At 36.9% G+C, this 27,696-nt stretch overlaps 1 protein-coding gene across 1 annotated transcript; it reads right to left on the minus strand.

Annotated features, from left to right (window-relative positions):
• Window positions 1–38: 38 nt before the first annotated feature.
• On the minus strand, window positions 39–27,532 carry chs3 (chitin synthase 3). Its single transcript, XM_073850187.1, has 21 exons — window positions 27,488–27,532; window positions 27,199–27,309; window positions 17,642–17,676; window positions 15,838–15,973; window positions 10,224–10,412; window positions 8,985–9,991; window positions 8,729–8,818; window positions 8,502–8,654; window positions 8,241–8,415; window positions 8,068–8,169; window positions 7,826–7,967; window positions 3,336–3,536; window positions 2,963–3,247; window positions 2,304–2,483; window positions 1,849–2,200; window positions 1,724–1,761; window positions 1,325–1,389; window positions 998–1,108; window positions 653–867; window positions 220–301; window positions 39–125 (listed from the first exon to the last, which is right to left on the minus strand). Exons 1-21 carry the CDS (start codon window positions 27,530–27,532, stop codon window positions 39–41), a joined length of 3,801 nt encoding a protein of 1,266 aa, XP_073706288.1.
• Between the last annotated feature and the right edge of the window lie 164 nt (window positions 27,533–27,696).

Raw genomic sequence — 27,696 nt, forward strand, 5'->3', positions numbered from 1 at the left:
TAATATAAACACTAATTATTAATTACAAAACATTACACTTAAATTATAGCGCTAGTAGAGGGGTTCTGAAAACATAAGGCTGTGTCTGGCTCATACGTCTCAGGCTGGTGGTTTGAGTACACGATCTGTGCAACATGGTGGACATGGTTTACTATGAAAAAAAAACTAAAACCGTAACATTTAAAATGGCATAATTTTGTGTGTGATCCATTGGCTCACCTGATGTGACCGATGTGACTGCTTTCTATATGATTTATTTTCTGTCTCAGCATATGCCACAAAATGGATTAATGTGTAGATTCTAAAACACAAGAACATAATCCATTATTATACATATTATATATAAAATAGGATTAAAACAGGATTATGTATACTTACTTAGAGTGGCTTCTTTATTGAAATACTAAAACAAAATACACTATATCGCAAAAAGTACTGGGATAACCCGCTTCTAATGAACAGGTTTGACTACTTTAGTAAGTAGAGTACAAAGTTCTTCCACACTGACTGAATCAATAATTTCTTTTAAAGTAGTCCAACCTGTTCATTAGAAGGAAGTGTCCCAGTCTATTTGGCAAAATAGTGTAAGTCTCAGTAAATCAAACAAAAAATCAGTAATCAGGATTTGATTCTTGTGTGCATGTTTAGTTACCTGTGGTAAAGCATTGCAACAAACTGAATTAACAGCAATAATGCAAAGCCCAGTAGAAACATCAGTGCGATTGGATCTAGGGAAAACATTGCTGTCGAATGAGTTCCATTGGGATACATTTTTGGGATCTTTATGGAGACTGAGTCACCAGTCGCCTGAATGAAGAAAGTTGCCACCAGCCAAAGTGCATTGCAGAAGAAAAAGCCGAATGTAACCTGTAAGGAAAAGAAAAGCAAAACAGCATGGAGACAAATATGTTCTATTCCAGAGCAAATACTTTAAACAAAACCACATAAAACATACAGTACTTTTTGCATACTGACATTCCTTATTTCTTTTGCTTACCTTATTTCGAAGCTCTCTCAGATCATCAGCAATTTTTTCCTGTTGTTCTTTATTCTCTTTTAGAGGTTCCAGATATTTTGTCTGCAGTTCTGTCCAGAAATTGATTTCATCCTGCAACATGTGAAAAGAAAAAGAGGCATTAAAACATATTTATAAAATTCTAATATTTAATCAGCAACTCAATGAATAAAAGCACAACATTCTCAAACAATTCAATTGTTGTTGTAGTTTAGTGTATTGAAACTGTAGTTTAGTGAATTTAAAGTATTAATATGCAACTGACATATCTGCATTGGCAAATATTTTGTTTAAACCAGTAAGACTTACGAAAGGGAGTGCAGATTCATCCAAAGGAAAGTCGTAAGATTTCATCTGCAGATGTTCAATCCAAGCTTTTGGAATTAAACATATATTAGTTTTAATTGGTAGTCAAGTTCAATGAGACCTACTTAGAATATTATGATATTAAAGGAATAGTTCACCCAAAAATGACAATTCTGTCATTATTTAGCCTTAAATTGTTCCAAAGTTCTTCTCCTGAACACAAAAGAAGGTGTTTTGAATACTGAGGGTAAACAATCAGTGTCTCCTTGACTTCCGTAGTATTTTTTCTGCTTTGTTCTGCTTAAACTCACATAGGTTTGGAACAACTTGAGGGTGAGTAAATGATGACAGAATTTTCATTTTTGGGTGAACTATCCCTTTAAGTATAGAAATTATACTTACTTTGATGAGTTTTACTTTGAAGCTGGAACTCATGTTCCCTACATTGTTACAAAATAAAATACAACACAGATGGATGGACATATTAGTGTGATAGGAATTGTTCTATTGTGTGGATATGTTTTTACCTTTCTTCTATGTTTTCTGCTGGTAATATCTTCTCACTCAGATCATCAGATTCCAAGCATGGACATTTGCAGCATGTGGCATTCATCATCTTCTTTTTGATGGCATCAACTGCTTTAGTTTTAGCCTGCCGGCCGGTTTCACGAGTGCCCCACGTGACATTGTTCATGTTGACTATGGAGTAAATAGCTAAGAGTAGATACCCACTGGGAATGCAGAGGATGTATAAAAATCCATAGATGACCAGTGAGAACTCCTGAGGGTGTAAAGCTGCCGTGATGAGGTACAAAACCACCATGCCAATGAGGAACAAACCACTGGGGGTCATAAACGTCTGTTCCCTTACTAAATCACCTATGAGAGTTGACATGAGAAGAGCAAATATTATTGATACATTTTTTTACCCATTTACCTCACCCAAGGTTATCATCATTAAATAGACAAAAACAACCATTACCTATGATTGAGAGTAGTGTTCCTGCCATGAGAAATGCATAGAGTATACTCATGACTGCTGCAATTTTAATCTGCGTGTCAGATTTCAGTTTGAAGCACAGGATGAGGTAGACAGTAGGGGGCACTATGGCCAAAACTAGGGCTACATTTGCACCCATTTTAAAGATGAACACAAAGCTACCTGCAATATAAACAAAGCACTTTAATAGAGATTTTGGACAATTATAACTGTAAAATTAAATCTTGTTGGCATATTGCAAAAACGAAACAATAAATCCAGCGGAACCTATTTTTTTAAACATTTTTAGTGATGCACCGGTCACATTTCATGGTTGATTGGCAATTTTGGCTTTTGTTAAAGCTGTTTTGTTGTTGTTGTTGTTGTTGTTGTTGCTGTTTATTTGCTCTATAACTGTCCTTAAACAAAATTCAGTATCTAATTTAATATTTATTTTCTTCATGAAAAATGGTCTCTGGCCTCTTCATATTTCAGAATATTTCCACACAAATTACATTTTGGGGAATTATTGCAATGCAGTTTGTGTGCAAATCTGCAAAAACAGCTAAAACAGAAAAAGCTCAAATAAAACTAAAAACTGTCTGGCCGGTTTATGGCCGGTCAACTGGTACATCTCTAATTTTTTTAATGCAAAACTTTACCTGAAATCATGAGACAGACGGTGGCAGGGCCCAGGATGGAAGCTGCCATGCTGATAACCTGGTACAAGATGTAAAGTTTTGAGATGGAGCTGTTCCTCTCAGAGGTCAGTCCTCCTGAGCCCAGAAGGTCGATGGTGTTGGCCATGGTAGAGGGTCCCCAACGTCTGCGTTGGTTGTAAAACTCTTTAAAGTCCTGTGGAGCGTTGGTGTAGGCATCAGATGCTGCGTTGTACTCCACCCTCCACCCCTGCTGCAGCAGCAGAGTGCACAACCAGCGGTCCTCACCTGATATTTCACCAAACGGAGGGTGAATTACTTTAGTCTAGGTTAAATTGATATTATAGCAGTTAGAAGTATTTAGCTTCAAGCAGACCTTGATCATACTGGACGTATTGGCTGGCTTCACTGGCTCTGGTTGTGTATCTCTTCATGACATTGTCGTCCATAAGTGCAGCTCCTCTGAAAAGACTAAAACATCCAGGGCTGCACAGTACACAGCCGTACACATGCTCCGCAGTCTTTTGCAGCCAGTGGCCCACCGCATATTCAAACTTCTGATACCACACCATGGGCCCTTCAAGCATAAGGAAGAAATTATTCCATTAGTCAATTTATCACCTTTAAAATCTATAAGTAGTCACTAGCAGGGCTTAAAAACGAAAAAAAAATCCATTCGGTTCACTCCGAGCAGAATCGATATTATAACGTTTCTGTTCTTGCGTTCCTCATTAAACAATACGTTCCGAGAACGGTTTTCTAGAAAAAATACCGGTTAATAACGTTATTTTATTACACGGCGCGATAGATAGATAGATAGATAGATAGATAGATAGATAGATAGATAGATAGATAGATAGATAGATAGATAGATAGATAGATAAATAGTGTGTGCCTTTTAATAACATGTTTGGCATTATGTTTACAAATGATTCAACCAAATTCCGTGTTCGTGTCATCTGAACTTCTTCTCTTTAAAACCGAAAGTAAACGAGTTCACCTGAAGGCCGTAACTAGGGTTTGAAAATTAGTGAGGTCCGAAGTAAGGTTGAGAAACACCGCTTTAATTAATGTTTTTTTGATGACTTAACGTTGACTAAAGAGCATGAGACGTCTTCCTGCTGGCCAGTAACGGTAACGTTATTTGTCATAGTAGCCTATTTCATTCTGTAACAAACAGATTTGTATTATGCTATTGTTTTTGATAGTGTTATACATTTCTTTCAGATATTAACGATGATCGCTGCGTTTGTCTTACCGATTGTGTTATCTTCCTGTCAGCAATTAAATTACAGATTGTCTAAAAGATTTTTTTATGAATGTACAATGTTGCCGGATATTGCTACGAAAAACAAGCAATTACAAAAATAAAGAAAAAGATATCCGAAATAAGTTCAAATCTTGTTTTGTAAATAAGATTAATATATCAGTAACACTAACGTTCAACTTTCCACTTTATAAACGTCCCAAAGTGTCACAATAAATTGGAAAAATGAGTCAAAATACACGTATAATAGGTGGATCTGGCAACAAACGGAGGCTGCACACGCGCTCTCACTCAACGCGCTCTCAAGCCTCGTTCACTGCGCTAGCTTCTCGCATCAACATGAATTGCAAACACTCGTGATATGAGGTGGTTTAAACGGCTAAATAATCATTCAGAGAGCTTGGCATTTTATTTTTGAATATACAAAAATGACCGAGGTCCAGACCTCGGTGACCTCATAGCTGGCTACGGCATATTCCTTACCTAATATAGCCAATTATAGGCTATTTTCACTCAAACAAAACAGAACTCCAGATAGTTATGCTTTTACATTTAATGCATAAAAGCAAAAGAAAACGTAATGCATAATTTTAACTACAAGTTTTAATTAGGCTACAATAACTTAAACCTAAACATACCTTTGCACATGAAACAGCCAGGTGCTTGGTAACCTTAAGCTCGTCGCATCAGAAAGGGCTCTGCTTATGTCTGCTTCGCGGGCATTTCACGGTGTATGCGTCACCGTCGCATTTGCGCACACAATTTGAATTCATGTTTTTGGTCTGCCAAATTGATATAATAAAGAGAACGATAAAAAATACCGTTATTAACCGGTTAATTTGGAATTTCTGTTTCCGTTTCTGTTCAGAACGATTAAAATTGATTTTGTTTTCGTTTTTGTTTTTGTTCCTGTTCAATGTCATTTGTTTTCGGTTTTCGTTTTCGTTCCTTGAACCGGTTCAGAGCCCTGGTCACTAGTGCATTTTTTAAAGGTGACATATGAAAAAGATGCATTAAGAAAAATCCTTCAGGTCCCACAAAACATTTGGTTTTTTAGCAGTTTTGTATATTTGAACCTTTTCCAACAATGACTGTAAGATATTGAGATCCATCTTTCCAAACTGAGGACAACTGAGGGACTCATATGCAACTATTTCAGAAGGTTCAAACGCTCACTGAAGCTCCAGATGAAAACACAATGCATTAAGAGCAGAGCCGGACAGTAACGGAGTACATTTACTTGAGTACAGTACTTAAGTACAATTTTGAGTACTCATGACTTTACTCAAGTACATATGAGAGGCAAATATTGTACTCTTTACTTCACTACATTTCTATCAATAACCGTGAGTACCCATTACTTCTTCTAAAAAAAGGAAAAAAGAAAAATCTCGGAAACCCTCAATTTGTTGTTTCCCGCGATTGGATTGTGCAGGCGCCACTGATTGGGACAGCCTATCAGCAATCACCTTCAGCTTTCCGCCAAAGTCAACTCCATAGTCAGATAATGATTTAGATAAGAGACGAAACCATGGACGAACCAATGGATGAAGACGTAGCCCGGAAACGTGCCAACCCGTGGCCCCAGTTCAGAGTTCTCTCAGAACATTGCTATATTGCCTTCTTTGCTGGTTTAGGTTTATTGATTTGATTGATGAAAAAACAGAGAAACTCACATGTACACACAATTGTTAGCTGAATTTTCTTTTCTGATATTACACATTAATGTAAGCTGAGCATTTGCTTTGATGTTCTTGAGTATGCGGTGTGTCTAACACAGGTTCAAATGTGGGTGCAAAAAATCCATTAAAACTCTAACAGAGGTTTTTCAGAGCGTTGCCATTGTGCTATTGCCTTGTGGGCAAATGAGAAATGTTAAATAAAGCAACATGGTAAAAAGATGAAAATGACTTGATTTTACTTTCAATTCCTTTTACATTCTCCAAGGTATTAACATTAACATTTTTCATAACTCCATGTAGGACATTTCTGTACATAAATGTAAGCACTATGGCAGTAGTAATGCAATATTTAGAAAATGTACTCTTGTACTCTTGATACTCAAGTACTTTTAAAAACAAGTACTAGTACTTTTACTTAAGTAGACATCTGACTGTAGTACTTTTACTTGTACTTGAGTAAAATTTAGAAAGGGGTATCTGTACTTTTACTCAAGTAATGAAGCTGTGTACTCTGTCCGCCTCTGATTAAGAGCCAGGGGTGAAAAGTAAATATCTTCTGTAGCAGTGAAGGGCAGTACTAAATGAAAAATATGATATTTAGGCAAAGTAAGAAAAAAGTGACATCTTCATTCTGTTCAAAAGTTTACACCCCTGACATTGTTTTTTCTTCTGAGGCATCAGTGAGTTGAACTTTTTTGAACTTTCTGTAATAGTTGTATATGAGTCCCTCAGTTGTCCTCAGTGTGAGAAGATGGATCTCAAAATCATACCGTCATTGTTGAAAGGGTTCAAATACACAAACATGCTGAAAAACCAAAGACCTGTGTGACCTGAAGGACTTTTCTGAAGAACAGCGAGCGGTTTAACTGTTCAGGACAAACAAGGGACTCATGATCAACTATCACTAAACAAAAAACACAGCTGTGGATCATTAAGGTGACAACACAGTATTAAGAATCAAGTGTATGTAAACTTCTGAATAGGGTTATGTTTTTAAATTCAACAAATATTTTCTCTTGTGGACTATATATGTAAACATCTTTTATGTGAAATATCTTATTCAGGTCAGTACTAAATAACTAGCATGCATTTTGTATGATCCCTCTTATTTTGGTAAAATAATTAACATTTTGCAGATTCTGCAAGGTGTATGTAAACTTTTGACTTCAACTGTATTTTATCTGTAATAATATTTTTTTTTTAAATGTTGCTAAATTGCTTGTGCCGTTTCTTTAGTCCCCTTAGGAGAGAATATTTAACTGGAATTTGCTTGTCTTTAACCCGACAGACGGCCGTGCTAAAGATTATACTGCAAAACTAGTCTTAAGTAGCACAAGTATATTTGTAGCAATAGCCAAAAATACATTGTATGGGTCAAAATTATTGATTTTTCTTTTATGCCAAAAATCATCAGGATATTAGGTAAAGATCATGTTCCATGAAGATATTTTGTAAATTTCCTACTGTAAATATATCAAAACCTAATCTTGATTAGTAATATGCATTGCTAAGAACTTCATTTTGGACAACTTTAAAGGTGATTTTCTCAATATTTAGATTTTTGCACCCTCAGATTCCAGATTTTTAAATAGTTGTATCTCGGCCAAATATGGTCCTATCCTAACAAACCATACATCAATGGAAGACTTTTTTATTCAGCTTTCAGATGATGGATAAACCTTTAAGTCTTCTCTGCATTATACTTTGAAAACCATTCTAGAACTAGGGCTGCAACTAGGGCTGGATAAAATCTGGAAAAATTTTTGAAAAATCTTAATTTTTGCTGGCAGTCTGAACATAGCTTTACTGACCCAAAACTTTTAAAAAGCAGGTCCATCTGTAGGCATTTAGAAACATTGGAATCATAAACAATTAAATTACCATATAACAATGGTTAATACTTAATATCTATCAAACCTGTGCCTGTCGGATGAATCCTGCCACAGGCAGCCCCAACTTCTGGGTAGAGTTTAAGTCTGTCGATTAACAGCATGACTGCAGACGGCTGAAAATCAGTATCTCCATCCAGGGCCAAGATATATGTGTTCTCCCTGTCTTTCTAAGAAGCATTGAAAACAGAGTAAAGCATTAAGTGCCAGGCTGAGATTGTATTACTTTCTGGAAAAACGAATGATGGAGTTTAATATTAAGACACTAACCTTCAATTTTTCCTTAAGGGATTTCAGTTCTTTACCAGCCTCAAATTCTTTGAAGCACTGTCTGTTAAGTCTCCAGCCAAGAATGTAATACAAGTACATTATCTGCAAACACAGATTGTTTGAGTATACATCTGTAGCTGCATTTTAACTGGACCTTTTTTAATGATTTTTACCTGAGACCATCTTTTCTTGTGACGGATAAGTTTCTTGTCTTTGAGGTGGACCATCATCAGATTACCTTTAGGGAGGATGTATTGTAGCCGACCCCCATAAGGGGTGTTTATGATCGTCTGGTGTGGTAATGCTGCCTTCTGCGTGAAAATACATGGGTCCTCTTCACTGAAAATGCTGATGTATATAAAATATTATTAGATTAGTTTTTATGCACATAAGCGCTTATAGTACAAACAGATGCAGGTAAGGAGGATTCTTACGTGTAAACTTCTTTAATTACATCCACAAGAATTTCAGCATATTCATTAGCATGTCTTCCATTATTAACGTCCTTGAAAGCATCATCAAAATAAATATGGAATTCAAACTCGACATCGCTGTGTTTGTCCGTCTTGGGCCTGTATTGATCAAGCCTGGTAGTAGAAGAAATAGTATTGAAATTACCATTAAGACTTTTACTATTTGAGTAAGTGTAGTCTGTGTTTACCTGAACATAGAGATGATTATCTTTATCATTTCATTGTAGGTCTCGTGCCACATTGTTGCACACAGAAACACTCTGACGGTTTCTTTTGCACTGAGGAGTACATTAAATACTTAAGTCATAAGTCATTTCATATTAAGAAATTACCATCCATCATTAAATATTCAATATTGATACAGATACGGATAAATAAAAAAACTCTAATATTGGCTGATATGCAACCAATATGCAACCATACATAGAAAGTAAAAACACTTACCTCTGTTTCTCTTTGATTTTCTTTCTGATTTCAAAACGGGTGTTTAGCAGCATGGACTGTTCTAGAAATGCTCCTTCATACATGCGTCGCACAAACAGATCTTGGGTTCTTTCTATTCGCTGGATCTTCAGGAACCAGATGTAAATTGTACTGAGAATGAGTCCTAGCCACCAGCTCAGAGCAGAGAAGCCCAAACAGGCCAGTCCTCCTATGTTCATCTGTGCCACAATGTCTCTGGCATTCAAAGTTCTTATTGCATCAGTCAACAGCAAATGCAACCATTTGTCACTGGAGTTTGGCTGAAGGTTCTCAAAACAGGTTTGATTAGACTCTGGGATCTTGACTACAATTGGAACCAAAAACACTGCCATAATGGTGATCGAGGCCAGGTACATGGGTATGACGAAGCTACGGCGCAGGGCGTGCATCTTACAAGCCACAACCACAAACCAGCGGCACAAGGCGGAGGATGCAATCTGGATTCCCACCAATGAAACAACAACTGTTTCAAAGACAAGTTTGACTGATTTCCATTCTCGCCCTGACAGAGGAACATAAGCTCCAACCACAGCTGATGTAACCAGGATTCTCATCAAACTGGAGATGATGCAGACCACATTACGGGACTGAGCGATGTCTCTGGAAATGTCTTCTAGAAAAGCTATATCAAAGAGCGTGCTGTAGTTCTCCCACCAGTTCACAGAAACACAGATGGTTCCCACGATGGCAAGGCCAACTGATATTTTTATCTGTAAGGAATTTTCGAATACCAAATAATTGACAGCAAAGAGCACATAACCTATGACGATTAAGAAAATAGAGCATGCAGGGAGCATTATGAGCTGCTTTCTCTCTTTGGCAAGGCACTCAGCGACCACCTGGAAGACTGCGGACAGGATGCTCACGCTGTTTAGGATCATCACATTGGTGACAATGTCAAAATGCGGCATGGCTACTATTGTTAGAACTGCAGCTCCCAATGCTACCAGGAACTCAACAAACAGAACCTAGAAGAAAAGTCAAATTAAAGTCAGAAAGGTTACGGCGATCGTAATCAGGTTCTATGCTACTAGGCTTATTAAATAAACAACTTTCACCTAGAAATTGCTAACAAGCATAACAAACAGAAATATCAAGTAAGAAATATCAAGTAACACAAATCATATTACAATAATCAGTTTTATTTACAACTTTCTTGCAGTGTATACATCTGTTCATTAAACACTTATGTTTGCTTACCCAAAAAACAGTTTTTTTCGAGGGCATGTTTGCACTCTTGAAAATGTACTTCCATGTGCTCTTCAGCAGAAGGAGAACACTCGGCCCAACCAGAACGAAGCCAATGCCAAGTAGGGCAGTTGTTTTGTGTTCTGAACATATAATCTCAGTTTGATTGTTCCCAAATGTTATTAAAAGCAAAAATGAAGTCTGTAAAGACAAAATAAAATCTTCAATCTTTTTTTGTAATTTTCAATAGAGGGTTTTCATGACGCGTCATCAATCAGCCATATTGCTGGCACTGGATGTAAACAATGCCACTGAACCAAACAAATCCCACATATTTTGCTGATTATTGATGCTGAGAATGGTTAATTATTGTCATGTTTTGGGCTGCACTAACTGGTCGAACTGGGAAAAACATTTGGAGCACTAAAGACTACCAAAAGTTTTAACAAATCAAGGTGAAGCACGCAAAAATTGCAAAGGTGCAAAGGTGAAATAATATGCTGCATTCACGCCATGTCGCAATTACGACTTGGACCAGTGACAGCTGTACCATGTTTTGGCACTACTTAGGCGCTGCCGAGTCCGAGAATATAGAAAGCTATGAGTAAACTGTCAGGTGTTGTAACATCTCAGAATTACGGTAATTACAACATGGCGTGAACGCAGCATTAGGCTAATATTTTAATTAATACTGCTCGTACATATATTTACCACCTATTAACTTTAGTTTATTGCCCCCTTTTTGCTTACTAAGTCCTCCTCTATATGATTTAGCAGCTTCCACACATTTTTCTGCTGTGGTTTAGACAGCATAAATTAACCCTCTATAGCTAAGTGGATAATGAAAAGTGGAAAATTAAAATTTGCTGTTACTTACTCACCCTCAGGCCATCCAAGATGTACGTGACCCATTTTTTCAGTAGAACAGTAAAGATTTGAGCTGTAACAGTCGTCCTTGGTGATTCATAATATGCAAGTCAGATGTTAAAGGGTTAGTTCACCCAAAAATGAAAATTAGCTCATGATTTACTCCTAGATGTATATGACTTCCTTCTTTCAGACGATAAAAAAGTAGCGTCAATCGGTTAACAAAAAAAATTAATCGCACATTTTTTCTGACATTAATCACAATTAATCGTGATTAATCCCACCTAACATTAAAGTTTTTAAATATATTTTAATATTGCAATAATTTCACATTCAATCTTCAAATTAATGTAGAAATGACAAAGTATATTTGTTTAATGTCATCTTTTTTATGACTGAAAGCAAGTATCACTCATATCAACTGATGTCTCTATGTATGATTTCTTTCCTAATATTTAACCATTGACTATAGCCATTCAACATTACAGTATAACTGAGTGCTATCAGTTTAACATTTTTTAGACTTTAAAAAATAACTTCTAATTTAAGTAAACTTACAACAATTTTTACATAAACCCATTATAATTAATGTCATATAGATACCTGTGCCTTTCAGCCAGAAAATATAGCCTAATTTAATGAATTTATCAAACACTAAATTCTAAATTAAATTAAGATAAGGCTTAAAACTACAGAAGTTGATTTCTTCTTTTTAATTTAGTTCTTTGATTAACAGACATCACAGCAGCTGGTTATTAGGCTATTTTGGCTGCTGTTACTTTAAAAGCTGCCGCTGCTGAACTTGACACAGATCTGAAACTGCTTTAACTGTGACTCATAAATAATAAATACTACATGCACAGTTTTAATGCAGCTTCAATTGCATTTTTTGTAACTTAATGACTTAACTAACAACATAACTATGACCGACACTGCATACTCTTGTAGTTTCATTTGGGTTTGAATATGATACAACGCTTTGCGTGCACTTGAAGAGGACATGCTACAAGCACAGTATAACGGCTGACAGGACAGGAAAATTTGTATGGCCTGACAACAACTCATCTGACCGCAGTTTACTGTTGTTCTACTGAAGCTCCTTGTCACCGGTACCGTTTCTGGGCTCGTTTGACTCGGGAAGTTGGAGCATGTGTCTGAAAAGTCTCCTGTTTGATATATGCTTGTAAATCATTCCGCGTCTAAATAAACGCAATTCTTCACCAGTTGTGAGTGGGGTGGCCAAACCTAGCCCCGCCTCTGCGTTAAATATTTTTAAAGCATTAAACTGACAAAATTAATCACCTGCGTTAACGTGTTAATTTAGTTAAAGGTGCCATAGAATGGAAAACTGTATTTACCTTGGCATAGTTCAATAATAACAGTTCTGTACATGGACATGACATACTACACTATTGTTTCCTCCTTCTTATATAAATCTGGTGTTTGCAAAAGACCACTGAAACAGAGGCAAATTCCAACATAACAGCGACTATGATGTAATAGTCGCGGTCATTATAGTTATAGTCAAAGTCCCTTTAAGGCAAGTCATGTCACTCGGCGGCCATCTTTGAAACGCCTCTCGGGCATACAAGTGCAGCTCCTATCTGTTTGAATGGGGAAACATCAAATTCTCCAAAACTGTTCACCAAGCTTACGATTAAATTTCATATTTTAAATCTCCAAAAAAAATCCAACAAGAACTGCCTCATAAATGTGGTTCCTTGTGCTCCAATAGCGTGAAAAAACGCTTATTTTTCCGGCTAGATGAGCCAGTGCGCATGCGCAGTACGGAGCGCACGTCTTGAGCGCCGATTGTTTCTATAGCAACCGGGACTTCTAACTGCAGCTGCAGTGACGCGCTGACTTTTCTAATCAATGATTGGCTCTTTCACTAAGAAGGCGGGGCTTCGCGGCCATAATGAGCGTTGCATTTTTCCCCATTCAAAACTACACGAGTGAAAAGTCTTGGGTAGTGCTGGGCGATATGACGATATGTATCGTGGGGACGATAGAAAAGTGTCTATCGTCCTATTTCTCTTCTATCGTTTCTATCGTTCCTAACCTAACTTGATCAATTACTAAAGAAAATATTGAATTAAATAGGCTATGACAAATATATGATAATGTCTTGTTGCTATGCAATGCATACTCTACCCTATAAGTGATAATCAAGAATAAAGATGAACTTTTTCACAAAGAAACTCCGTCTTGTGCGACGTGACGCTTTACGTTGTTGCGACATGCTTTAACTCGTGAGTGATAGATGGAGATGATGGAGATGCAAGAGATCAAGATGGAGACGCAAGAGGTTGAAGATGAAACGTGGGGGTACGTCAGTGATTTGGTTGCATTTTGGCTTCAAGAGCTCCGACACGGAGCAGAAGACAGTCATGTGCAAACTCTGCCAAAAGACTGTTTCCGCGCCCGATGCTGACGCCTGTTTCACACACTCCGTCTGCAGTGCGTAGCGTATGCGTTGCGTATTTTTTTCCGCACCCATGTTAACGGATCAGAGCGTTCACATTGCACGCGGTTGCTGTCCGGTAGTGCGTTCCAGAAGCAGTGCGTTTGCAGCAGTGGAGCGATCGTTTCGGCACAGAGTCTATTTTTGCTGTGCTGCATTGCGTTGCATGTGCTGAATGAAAGTGACAGTGCATTGTTCGCTGTAAAACTGAACATGGATTGATACGGAAATGTACCATAAATAGATATAAATGCAGTCTACTGTGTTTCACAGTCAACACGTGGCTTTTTGGCTAGGTTTAAAATAGTGCAGTTTTAAATAAACAAGGCAACATAATAGATTCTTTAAAATATGGTTTTTAATAAAGATTTAATGCGATAGAAAGGCACAGAGAGCCAACTATTTCTGTCTGTGGTAAGTTTTCATTTAAAATATTTGTGATAGCCCAAATTCAATATGAAAAGGAAGCTATAGCCTATAACCTATGCTGTGTTTAAATGTGTTGCAACTTGCTTGAGCAAATACAAATCTAGAAGTCAAGTGCATTGAATAATAGCCTACGTTGTTTATAATACGTTGAGTTTAAATGTGAATATGTCTAGTATAATTGTATTAGTGTACTGTGATAAAAGTATCCCAATGCTGAAAAAGCACGTTTGGATTTGAAATTAAAATAACGGATAAGTGGTGTGTTTGTGGTTAAACAGCCGCGGATCAGGAACTGACTGCAAATGCGTCCTGTGTGAAAGCAAAACGAGTTTGCAGACGGAGTATGTGTGAAACATACTTTGATACTTTATTTATGAAAACGTACTTTATTTTGGTATATCGTGATATATATCGTTATCGTGATATAAAATAATCCATATCGTGATACATGATTTTTCCATATCGCCCAGCACTAGTCTTGGGTATTCTATAGTCTTTGTTATAGTGCACTTAACAATAAAACAAATTAATAATAATGTAACAATAATAAATGCGCTCAGGCAGTTTGGGGTAACTAGCCTGGAACGCTCGTGAGTCGTGATTTGAAGTCGTGATTTACGAGTTCAAAAACTGGAACGCAGCATAAGTGCACCGGAAAGAATGCCGCTTTTGCAGTTTGCTTGTTGCTTAATAATCGTTTAAAACGGCCAGTTCGAGTAGTAAGATTAAATGATTATCGTGAACTCTGTCACGAAATTAAGTAAAAACCCTAGTTAAACAATTTATCAATCAGTTGACAACGAATTTGTACCTGTGTTGTACGCTGTATTAAGCCGTGGACGAGCACGTTGTAAAATGAACGGATGGATAATTCAGCTGCGGGCGCCATCTTCTGGCGAGACGCGGGAATTCAGTCGGCGCGCGACTCACACAGTGCATTATGGGTTATATCTAGCCGTTGAGCGCATAAATTGAGCGTACATAGGTTGTACACTCGTTTTTTGCGGTGCATTGTGGGTTTGAATGAGTGCACTCGAGAACATCCACTATGGTTTCGAATAGGCTACCATTTAAAATGGCTGTCCCCAGCCAGGGGGCGATTTCGGAGACAGTCTACCTGAACCAGTTCAACAAATTGGACTGGACCGTCTGGAACAGTTCGTGGCTCAAGCAGCAGAGAAATACTGAAAGATACTGAATCAAAACTCCCTTTCGGATGTATCTGACAGTCAATCCGACTCGAAATAAGCCAAAAATACGTTCGTTTATGATCCTATGGTGGTGTTTTCTAACTCATTCAGTGCTTCAGTTCTTTCAATCTTCCAACGGTCACTGAACTGAGGAAAAGCTCCGACTCGGACCGAAAAACCCACGTGCCGGTGATATTGTTTATGTAAAAAGGTAACCTGAATGACAGACCCGTTTATTCCATAGATATATACTTATATATATCTATGGTTTATTCACCCTACTGTATGTGCTTTAGACATCCAGGTTTTACATAATGTGTGCTTTAATAATATAATTGCGTATAGGTTATGTTATTGCGTGATTGCTTAAACAAACTAGTGAATTGATATGTCAGTAAGTTACATCGTCAGGAGCCATGAACATTAATTTTGTGTTACTATTTTTGTCCCCCCCCCCCCTTAAAAAACAGTAGCTGCTGACTTGCATTTTATGAATCACCAAGGACCACAGTTTCAGCTAAAAAACTGTTCTACTGAAGAAAAAAGTCTGCATCTTGGATGGCCTGAGGGTGAGTAGCCTACAGTAAATGAACAGCACATTTTCATTTTTGTCTCTTTAACTGTTATATCCCATCATCCATAAAATAATTAGCCAATGATTAGTAAAGCAGCTCACTTTACTAAGCAGCACAAGGGTGAAGACAAGTATGCCAACAATGGCACAGGAGAAAAATTTCAAACACAGCACTCCTCTCTTTGGCTTCTGCTCATGTTGAATGATTGGCACTTCTCTGCACACATCCCAAGATTGCCTGTTTTGAGAGAAAAAAGGGAATACCCTGCTGAAAAAAACAGCTAATACCAGCCTAGGCTGGTTGGCTGGTCTTAGCTGGTTTAAGATGGAAGTAGCTGGTTTTAGCTGGTCTCCCAGCCTGGCCAGGTTGGTCAGGCTGGTTTTAGCTGGTGGTTTCCCAGCCTTACCAGCTAAGACCAGCCTGACCAGCCTGGCCAGGCTGGAAAAGTGGCCAAAACCCCTCTAAAACCAGCCTGCCTTCCAGCTATGACCAGCTAAAACCAGGCTGGTTGACCAGCTAAAACCAGCCAACCAGCCTAGGCTGGTTTTAGCTGTTTTTTTCACCAGGGAGCTTACTGAAAAAAGTGAAAAATCACTTGACTGAGTAATGTTAGTTGAGTAAAGATGTTCATTGATAACTAAATAGTAGTATTTATCATGCAGGAGAGGTTGTAGGTATATGAATATTATTTTATATTATTATTTTTTATATTATTTTACCAAAATAGGAGGGATCATACAAAATACATGTTATTTTTTTATTTAGTACTAACCTGAATAAGATATTTCACATAAAAGATTTTAACATATAATCCACAAAAGAAAATAATATTTGAATTTATAAAAATTACCCCGTTCAAAAGTTTACATTCACCTACTGTGAATTCCTAATACTGTATGTTTGTCCTGAACAGTTAAGCTGCCAGCTGTTCTTCAAAAAAAAAAATTCTTCAGGTTCCACAAATTACGTGTTTTTCCTGCATTTTTGTGTATTTGATCCCTTTCCAACAATGACTGTTTGATTTTGAGATCAGTCTTTACACACTGAGGAGAACTGAGGGACTCATATGCAACTATTGCAGAAGTTTCAAATGCTAACTGATGCTCCAGAAGGAAAAAACAATTCATTAAGAGCCAGGGGTGTAAACTTTTGAACAGAATGAAGATGTGTACATTTTTCTTATTTTGCCTAAATATCATATTTTTTTTCATTTAGTGCTGCCCTCCAAAAGCTACAGAAGAAGTTAAATTTACCCTGATCTTTAAAAGTTTTCACCCCCTGACTCTTAATATATTGTGTTTCCTTCTGGAGCATCATACAACACATACATTTTATATATATTCTTAGCAGAAATAAGTAAAGAATTACTTCTTAAAAAGAAATAAAATGAAATATTACAATTAATGATCAATTAATATATATTAATAAGTTTGATAAATAAATAAAAATATTTAAACAAAACACTTAATCCTTAAATTATGTTATTTTTAAAAAAAGTTTAAGTACCTGAATTCACGTCTCTGTTGCTGGTCCATAGTGATGCTTGCAGAGCAGCAAACACATGTTATGAATCATCTGTGAACAGACAAGAGCCTTATAACCAGATGGGAGGGAGCACTGCTATTATTCAGCAAGTGGTGCTAATCAGCTTATATTTTTACTTCTTGCTTTGATTATGAAAAGCGTTTCTCAAATATAAATGACTCAAATGGTCAGAAAATGTGGGCATTCCCCTTAATTAACTAATTTTACTGGCATTGTTAAAACTATGCTATACAGTGACATTCTAGAGAAATCAGTGCCATCACCTTAAGAAAATAGTTTAGGCCATTTTGTGTTCTTGTGTGACAGTGCATCTGCAACCAAGATGCTTGAAGAAATGGTGTTTGGTGTGAAAGAACTTACTTGACATGCACAAAGTCCAGAACCTGACTGAGTTTCTGCAAAAATCTAAAAAAAATTGAGAAACCCCTTCATGAACAAGGGATTCAATTTATATGTTAAAGGTAAAACAATCACCAGACAACAAGGAAATTAATATCTTGAAGGGGGGAAAAAGATTTGACCTCTGATCAAATTGTTTTCTGGACTGAAAGATAATTCTGTCACTTTAGTACATGACTGTATATTAGGACCTACAACCCACTAAGGGATGTATAATCAACTTTGAGACTGAGCAAAAACTATGCAAATATATTCCTGCACAGTGAGTCAGTATCTATTCCATTGGATTCTGTGAGTTCATTCAGTGAAGGATTCATCAAACAGATAATGTTTCATTTAATTATGTTGATAAATTCAAGCAGTGGAATAATAAGTCACTTCTAAACTTAAGCACGTGGTTAGTAAATGCTGAGTGGAGCAGTCAAAATCATTCACATACTACAAAACCTTTTAAGATTAACCAAAGTCAGTTTTATGGAAGAACCATTCTGTGGAGACCTATTGAATTAATCATTTAATTCAGTTTACAAAACTGATTTGCTCAGATTCGGACTGATCAGATTATCTCTTCTTCAAGTCAATGAATAACAACTTGAAACGTTATGAAGGTATGTTAATTAAAGTTTTTTTTTTAGATTAGATTAACTATTCCTGTCAATTGCAGTGACAAATCTTGATGGTATTGCATACAATAACATTCCAGAGAACCAATTTTAACTTGGGAGGGGCCCTTTTTTTGTTAGGGCCCTTGCCCCAAAGCCCGCAGGGCCCTTTTGTTTTACCCTTTTGTTTGGTAGGGCTGGGCAGTAAATCGAGTATTTTTTTTTTTTAGAAATGATAAATGAAGCAATATCCCAGAAAACAATAAAAAATCAACCAGGGTTTTACTACAAATAAAACAAAAAAAATGGTTACTGTTGTTAGTTGTATTGCTGTCTATGCAGGGTCTCAGACCTCATCATATCTTAATTTGTTTTCCAAAGATGAACAAAGTTCTTACATGTTTGGAACGACATGAGGGTGAGTAATTGATGACAGAATTTTTGTTTCTAGTATCCTTTTCACTACACAAATAATTGTTTCATCTACGCGCATACGTGCGTGCATAGTTATTATTAGGCAAGTAGATGTTCCGATCATATATTTTTTCCAAGCACATGTTTACAATTTCAAACCACATCGGAATAATTAGTATAATCATTTCCAGGTGATGTGTAATTGTTAAAAAGCAAAGGAGTGGCTTTAAAGTGTCAAACACTTCAAATTAAGGTGCATAATTATAGGGAGATTTTTACTACTGGTAAAAATAGACAAAAAAGAGTGGCAAACTATTTAATCATGACTACTGAACAAACAAAGTGGTTTGTCAATAATAGAGGGTTTGCGCCTATGTTTTGGTCAGTTACCTAGAAGAGCAACCATTGTGGTGATACTCGGATATAAACAGCAGCATGGATTGCACGATTAATGTGCTAATGAAGACAATTGTTCTACTGATTTATGGACTATGGAAAAAGTGTGTGAAAGCTGCTAAATCATATAGAGAAGGACTTAATAAACAGGAAAGGGCGTTATATTTTGACAAACCAAAGTTAATGCAGGGCTCAACGCTAAGCTGCAATAGTGTTTCCTTGATTACTGTTGTACACAAACCTGTGCTAGGCTTATCAGCACTGCTTTATAATGTATTATACTGATGCTATGAAAAGAAAACACCATGTAAACTTTTTATGAAAATTGACAGTTCCCCTCAGAGATACATTCATAAACTTCTACCCCCAATTGATTATTTAGTTTCTTCTAATATTTCATGCATCCTAAACAGTAAGATTGATCTGCCTGCTACAGTATTTTCTCATCTTTATGTCTGTCATTAGTTGTTAACAGCCTTTTACAGACTAAATATAATAACAACGTAATATTTCCACACAAATTACATTTTGGAACCTGACTGCATAGGGCAGTCCATATCATCAAGCCCTGTAATAGGTAGCAAATATCTGTACAATCTGCCTGACTATCCTTCCTTCTATTTCTCATCTGGAATTACTTTTGGTTCTTTGTTTTTTGGCAAGCTCATGCATGAGTTCCATTCGGTTAAGTGGCATTGTTTACGTTAAGTTCCCCCACAATGGCCGATTGCAACCGAACTGCAACCTCCGTTGAGTCTCTAAAACAGTGGTGCCCAAACTCCTGTTCTGTCCTGCAGAGTTTAGCTCCAACCCCAGTTAGACATGCCTGAACCAGCTAATCAAGCTCTTAGCAGGCATACTAGAAATGTCCCGACAGGTGTGTTGAGACCAACTGGATCTAAACTGTCCAGGACACCGGCCCTCCTGGACTGAGTTTGGGCACCCCTGCTCTAGAAGTACCAGACGACAGGTTCTCAGAGAATTTTCTAATTTACTTCTTGCTTTGATTGTGAAAAGAGTTTCTCAAATATAAGTGACTCACATGGTCAGAAAATGTGGGCAGTCCCCTTAATTAACTAATTTTACTGGCATTGTTAAAACTATGCTATACAGTGACATTATAGAGAAATGAGTGCTTTCATTTTAAGAAAATAGTTTAGGCCAAATGGTGTTTGATGTGAAAGAACTTATTTGACATGCACAAAGTCCAGAACCTGACTTAGTTTCTGCAAAAAATCTAAATGTATTTGTAAATATGATAGGAAAAAATTGTAATGAGAAACCCCCTTCATGAACAAGGGTTTCCATCTATATTTTATAGGTAAAACAATCACCAGACAACAAGGAAATTAATATCTTGAAGGGGGAAAAAAAAGATTTTAACTCTGATCAAATTGTTTTTTGGACTGTTAGGGAAGATCATTCTGTCACTTAAGTACATGAGTGTATATTAGGACAAGGGTTCCAAATATTTTCATCCACCCACTGAGGGATGTATAATCAACTTTGGGACCCAGCAAAGTTGGACCTTTTTAGGTTGCAGTCCGACTGAAAATGAATTCCTAAATGAATTCCCAAAACTTCTAGAAGACACTTTCTTCAAACAAGAAGAAGTCAGCAGCATTCAGAAAGGGCATGATCTTTATGCAGGACAATGTTTCTTCACATGCAGCCAAGTATTCCACTGATAAACTCAAAAATAAAAACTTTTTTAAGGGTTTTTGTGCTGAGGCTAAAGAAGAACCATTTTTGGTTCCCTAAAAATCCTTTCAGTTAAAAGAACCATTTTAAAGAACATTTTAAAAATCTAAAGAACCTTTTTCAACCATAAAGAACCTTTTTTTCCATGGATGTTCAAGGTTCTTCATAAAACCACTAATGCCAATAAAGAGCCTTTATTTTTAAGGCCAGAAAAACCTTCAAAAATGAAAGAATAATGTCCTGGCCACCCTTCTCAATGGATTTGAACTTAATTGAGAACTTGCAGGCCGATCTGAATTGTAAAATTTTGTAAAACAGATCCTATAGCTATAAATATAGAACTTGTTTCTAATTTCCAGTACAAATAACCAAATGTAATGAATTATTTTAACATTTTTAGCAATTTATCTTAGATGATAACCACTATGTTCAGTGTGTGTGTGTGTGTGTGTGTGTGTGTGTGTTTGTTTTTGTGACATATCAGGACACAAATTTGTGTAATAACATGGGTATGACATAGGTATTACAAGGAGAGGGTGACTTATGAGGACATTGCCCATGTCCCCACTTTTCAAAAGGCTTATAAATCATACAGAATACGTTTTTTTTTTTTTTTTTTTTTTTTGGGAATGTAAAGATATGCACAGTCTCCTGTGAGGGCTAGGTTTAGGTGTAGGGAAGGTGTACGGTGATAGCAAATATCGTTTGTACAGTATAAAAACCATTACGTCTATGGAATGTCCCCACAATTCACAAAAACAAACATAGTAGTACTTAGCACAGGAGAATTTAATAATAAAACAGACTTTCAGACCATTTAAAGACTTAACTTTGGGCTCAACAGATCAGTCAAAGGTGTGACTACACTTGCAAAACTCTCACAAAATCCTCAATAGCACTTCAACATCCCTAGAAATCGCCACAGTTCAAGATGGGATTGTGTGGGTAAACTACAGACAGCATCCATTTTAGCATTGATGGGTCTTACAGAACCCTGCCCAACTATGTCACAATGGCTTTTCCAAATATACGCTTGGCAAGGTTAATGGTCAGTTTAGAGAAAAGCTCTCTAATTTAGTCAAGACCACGCAGAACTATACAGAACAACACTGGTCAAGCAAGCATCACATCCTCTTCCTTTAAATGGTCAAATTAGCCAAGAACTAAAACTGAGTTCTGTTTAATTATGAGTAAGTAGATAATCCACCTCCGTAAGTTATTCCCTTTTAATGGTATACATTTGACAGGCATGCTGTTTTACCAGTTGGGCCATACAAAGATCAATGTGACATTCAGTGACGCGAGTTTAGGTATGGATGTCACAAGAGAGAGAGCTGCAGGGTAGCATGTGAAACATACCATGAGTAAATAAACATGTTCACCATTTGATCGTGATAAAGGACCAGAACAAACAATAGTCACGTGTTAGTCACAAAACAAGTTAATTATCTGGTTGAATCATCAAAAGTGCTTGCTAAAATTATGAGAAGAGAAAACCAACTTTCTTAAGCAATTCCACTTTATGCGATTCACTCGATAAACACGCTGTTTTACAGGTTGGGTCACACAAATGTCACAGTCATGCTCAATGACATGAGTTAGGGACATCAGAGAAGAGAGAGCAGTATCAGCTCATGTTCATGTCTTTCTTTCTTCAGTCAAAAAGATATGAAGGTTTCAGGAAAACATTCCAGGATTTTTTTCCATATAGTGAACTTCAATGGGGATCAACAGGTTGAAGGTCCAAACTATACAACTTTAAAGGGCTCTACATGATCCCAGCCGAGGAATTTATATACGTTTTAACCACAAATGCTCGTCTTGCACTAACTCGACTTCAAGCATTGCATAGTCATGTTGGAAAGGTCACACGTGACAGGCAGAAGTACTGACTCAGTGTTTACAAAGCGAATGTGCAAAGAAAGTCAAACGCCGTTTACAAAAAAAAAGTTTAAAACAACTATGTCAGATGATTTTGAAGTTGGAGGAGAAAATGAGATGGAGTTTTTCGCCCTACCCTACCTTTATGAACTGAAGTACACACACTGTAAAAATTATTTGTTACCCTGCTGACTAAAATTTTAAGTTTAGTCAACTTGAAATTGTAAGTTAATTAATATTGTGGTAAGTAACAACTTGGATATTTTAGTTGACTAAACTTAAAATGTTTAATCAGTGGGGTAACAAATAATTTTATGTTGAAACATTTTTTTTTTAGTGCAGTGCAGATGAAGAACTAACTGCACGTGACTTTGAATGTGATTATGTAATGCGTGAAGTTGCAGACGCGCATCGCAAAGCTAGTGCAAGACAAGCATTTGTGGTTAAAAAGTACAGTGGGTACGGAAAATATTCAGACCCCCTTAAATATTTCACTCTTTGTTACATTGGAGCCATTTGCTGAAATCATTTAATTTCATTTTTTTCCTCATTAATGTACACACAGCACCCCATATTGACAGAAAAACACAGAATTGTTGACATTTTTGCAGATTTATTAAAAAAGAAAAACTGAAATATCACATGGTCCTAAGTATTCAGACCCTTTGCTGTGACACTCATATATTTAACTCAGATGGTTCTACACCTTCATTTGAGTCCAGCTGTGTTTGATTATACTGATTGGACTTGATTAGGAAAGCCATACACCTGTCTATATAAGACCTTACAGCTCACAGTGCATGTCAGAGCAAATGAGAATCATGAGGTCAAAGGAACTGCCTGAAGAGCTCAGAGACAGAATTGTGGCAAGGCACAGATCTGGCCAAGGTTACAAAAAAATTTCTACTGCACTTAAGGTTCCTAAGAGCACAATGGCCTCCATAATCCTTACATGGAAGACGTTTGGGACGACCAGACCTTCCTAGAGCTGACCGTCCGGCCAAACTGAGCTATCGGAGGTGAAGAGCCTGGTGAGAGAGGTAAAGAAGAACCCAAAGATCACTGTGGCTTAGCTCCAGAGATGCTGTCGGGAGATGGGAGAAAGTAGAAAGTCAACCATCACCGCAGCCCTCCACCAGTCAGGGCTTTATGGCAGAGTGGCCCGACGGAAGCCTCTCCTCAGTGCAAGACACATGAAAGCCCGCATGGAGCTTGCTAAAAAAACACCTGAAGATGGTGAGAAATAAGATTCTCTGGTCTGATGAGACCAAGATAGAACTTTATGGCCTTAATTCTAAACGGTTTGTGTGGAGAAAACCTGGCACTGCTCATCACCTGTCCAATCCTGTCCCAACAGTGAAGCATGGTGTGGGGGTGTTTTTCAGCTGCAGGGACAGGACGACTGGTTGCAATCGAGGGAAAGATGAATGCGACCAAGTACAGGGATATCCGAAGGTTTACCTTCCAACAAGACAATGACCCTAAGCACACAGCTAAAAGAACGAAGGAGTGGCTCCACAACAACTCCGTGACTGTTCTTGAATGGCCCAGCCAGAGCCCTGACTTAAACACAACATTTACCATCCAACCTGACAGAACTGGGGAGGATCTGCAAGGAGGAATGGCAGAGGATCCCCAAATCCAGGTGTGAAAAACTTGTTGCATCTTTCCCAAAAAGACTCATGGTTGTATTAGATCAAAAGTGTGCTTCTAATAAATACTGAGCAAAGGGTCTGAATACTTAGGACCATGTGATATTTCAGTTTTTCTTTTTTAATAAATCTGCAAACATGTCAACAATTCTGTGTTTTTCTGTCAATATGGGGTGCTGTGTGTACATTAATGAGGAAAAAAATGAACTTAAATGATTTCAGCAAATGGCTACAATATAACAAAGAGTGAAACATTTAAGGGGGTCTGAATACTTTCCGTACCCACTGTATATACATTTTAATTTTTATTCTTAGAAACTGACCGATTGTTTCGCTAGATAAAACCCTTATTCTTCAACTGGGATCATGTAGAGCCTTTTAAAACTGCATTGAAACTCAATTTGGACCTTCAGCCCATTGATCCCCATTGAAGTCCACTCAAAACCCTTCATTTCTTTTCGACTCAAGAAAGAAAGGCATGAATATCTTGGATGATATGGGGTGAGTAAGTTATAAGGAGATTTTTATTCTGAAAGTGAACTAATCCTATAAATTCAATTATTGTATAATTTTAGGTGGGAAATCTTCATTAATGACTTAACAAGAAAGACTTTAACCCTGGATCATTCTAAATGGAATCTGATGTTAACAAATGGAATCCAAGAAATAACCTTTTTGGAACATAAAAGTGAGAGTAAGGCCCCGATCACACCGAATGCGTCTTTTAGTTCTAAAAACGCGAGGCGCACAGCACTGCCTTTTTTGGTGACTTTTAATAAAAGAGCAATGTGCTGCGGTTTTTTTTTATGTTGCTAAGCAATGACCAAAACAGCTGTCCTGTCAGTCAAATCAAAGGATTATAGCGCGAGCGCTCTAAAATCTTAGTTTTTTGCTGTTAAGTAAACTGTCATATTAGCAGAAACCCTAAATAATACAGCTCCGGGTTACCCACGCCACGATAGACACCAAAGGTTTCTCCTCCTTTTCAGTCTCCGAACTTTTTAAGCAACTGTAAACTTTCGTCACCACAACAGAAGGCCCGCCTCTCTGTTCATTCGATTGGACAATGGAAAAGAACGCGAATGACGTTGGGCGTTTTTCCGCTCAGAGTTGATTTTTTTTCAACTTCAGGCGCTCAGAGCGCTCCTGCAAAAACGCGAGGCGCAGCAGGTGGCGAAAACGCGAGGCGCCCGGTGCGCATAAGCAGCGCGGAGAACGCTCACTGCCAACAGAAAACCATTCAAAAGAGGCGCCTCCAACTGCAAAAACGCGTTCGGTGTGATCGCGGCCTAAAACAGTCTCTTCTTAAATCCAAGTACAGAAATCTATAAGTGGCAAAGTATTCAAGGATGCATCACATAATGCTGTTATTTCCTCTTTTTTAATTTTATCTTACATTACATAAAATAAAATTATGATTTCAAGCATTTAACATGAACAACCAATAGGTGGCGTTCCATCCGTCTTTTTAGAAGGTGAAGCAAGTGCACAAGTATTCCCACAAATTGAACTTCTGTTTCAACAACATTAAAACTTCTGGAGTAAAAGTGAGAGACAATTTCAAAAGAGCATCATTTTATTATATATAATATATATTTACACTGTATAGTAAATGTCTACAAAGAAATAGATTTAGATTTGGATTTCCATATGACTGTCAAAGTAATGTTAATGTGTTGTGGTTAATTTTTAAAAAGAACTAAAGAAAGAAACAGTGGTATGGTATATGAATAAAAATAAAGTGTAAATAAGTAATATCTTGATTAATAAACAACACATAATCGACTTAAAAGGCCATGTCTATAATAATAAATGCTAATATATAATACTATGTGATTGATTGTGATTACTTGGCATGTCATGTAATTAATTAAATAAATAAATAAAAAACATTAATTGGCAGGCATGATGTTTTACTCTCCACTGATAAAAATGATTTTGTGGTGAAGTAAATAATACAGAAAAACAAATGTAATTTTTACATTAAATCATTTTGTTCAGGCAAGAATTTAAAAAAGAGTAAATTCAATATTAGTACTCAATTTAAGCCTGTAGAATTTAAAATGTGAACTTATAAGTATTTACTTGGAATTGTTTGTTTCAAGTAAAATTAGTACCCACCAGACTATATATGGAATTATTTTTGTGCCTATAAAACTGAACGTAACTTTATAATGAATCGTATTTGAAGAGCATGTTAAATTCGTGCGACTGAGTTCATTTTTTCATTTTCATTGTGTTTTTCTTCTTTTGCAGTGGCATATTTTTGAGCATTTCTTGGAAAGTTACGTTCAGTTTTATAAAGTTACGTTCAGTTTTATAGGCACAAAAATAATCCCATAACTATAAACCTTATGAATGAAGTACAAAACATTATACTGAAGTTACAGTTCTCCTCAGAGAAGCAGGGTTCTGGAAACAAATGCCTGTGTCTGGCTCATACTTCTCATGTTGGTGGTTTAAGTCCAGGGTCTGTGACTGCTTTCTCTGAGATTTAATTTCTGTGTCAGCATATGCTACAAAATGGATTAATGTGTAGATTCTGTGGTAAAGCATTGCAACAAACTGCATTATCAGCAATACTGTAAAGCTCAGTAGAAACATTAGTGCGATTGGATCTAGGGAAAACACTTCTGTTGTGGAATGAGTCCCATTAGGATAGATTTTGGGGATTTTTATGGAGACCGAGTCACCAATTGTCTGTAGGAATAAAGTTGTCACCAGCCAAAGTGCATTGCAGAAGAAAAATGCAAATGTAACCTGTATGGAAAAGAAAAGAAAACAGCATGAAGACTAATACGTACTGTTCCAAAGCAAATACTTTAGACAAAACTATAAAAAGTACTCTTTGCATGATGACATGCTGACTTACTTTATTTCGAAGTTCTCTCAGATCATCAGCTATTTTTTCCTGCTGTTCTTTATTCTCTTTAAGCGGTTCCAGATATTTCTTCTGCAGTTCTCTCCAGAAATCAATTTCTCCCTGTAACATGTGGGAAAAAAAAGAGGCATTAAAACGTATCAGTGGAAATGTATTTATCGCTAATATCTAATCAGCAACTCAATGCATAAAAGCATGACATGTTCAAAAAATTCAGTTGTTGTAGTTTAGTGTATTGAAATTATAGTTTTATTTTATTATTTCAATTAGTTATACTTACCAAAGGAAGTGCAGATTCATCCAAGGGAAAGTCGTAAGATTTCATCTGCAGATGTTCAATCCAAGCTTTTGGAATTAAACATGTATTAGTCAAATACAAACACTACCTAGAATATTATGTTACCCCTTCAGTCGAATCACTTCGACGTTACATTGGGATCTCGCTTGAGAGACCGATCACCTCTGAGCCTTATTAAAAAGGCCAATTGA

Source organism: Garra rufa, chromosome 11 (assembly GCF_049309525.1).
Source record: "Garra rufa chromosome 11, GarRuf1.0, whole genome shotgun sequence".
NCBI classification, from domain to species: domain Eukaryota; kingdom Metazoa; phylum Chordata; class Actinopteri; order Cypriniformes; family Cyprinidae; genus Garra; species Garra rufa.

Bases quoted from the DNA above. Each gene is read 5' to 3' on its own strand.
- chs3 (XM_073850187.1), bottom strand. From the start codon at position 27,532: ATGAAATCTTACGACTTTCCCTTGGATGAATCTGCACTTCCTTTG. The intron at 8,655-8,728 runs GTAAACACAGAC...TTCTACTACCAG, and splicing joins ATAATCATCTCTATGTTCAG to GCTTGATCAATACAGGCCCA. The intron at 8,170-8,240 runs GTAAAAATCATT...CTGTGTTTGCAG, and splicing joins ACAAGAAAAGATGGTCTCAG to ATAATGTACTTGTATTACAT.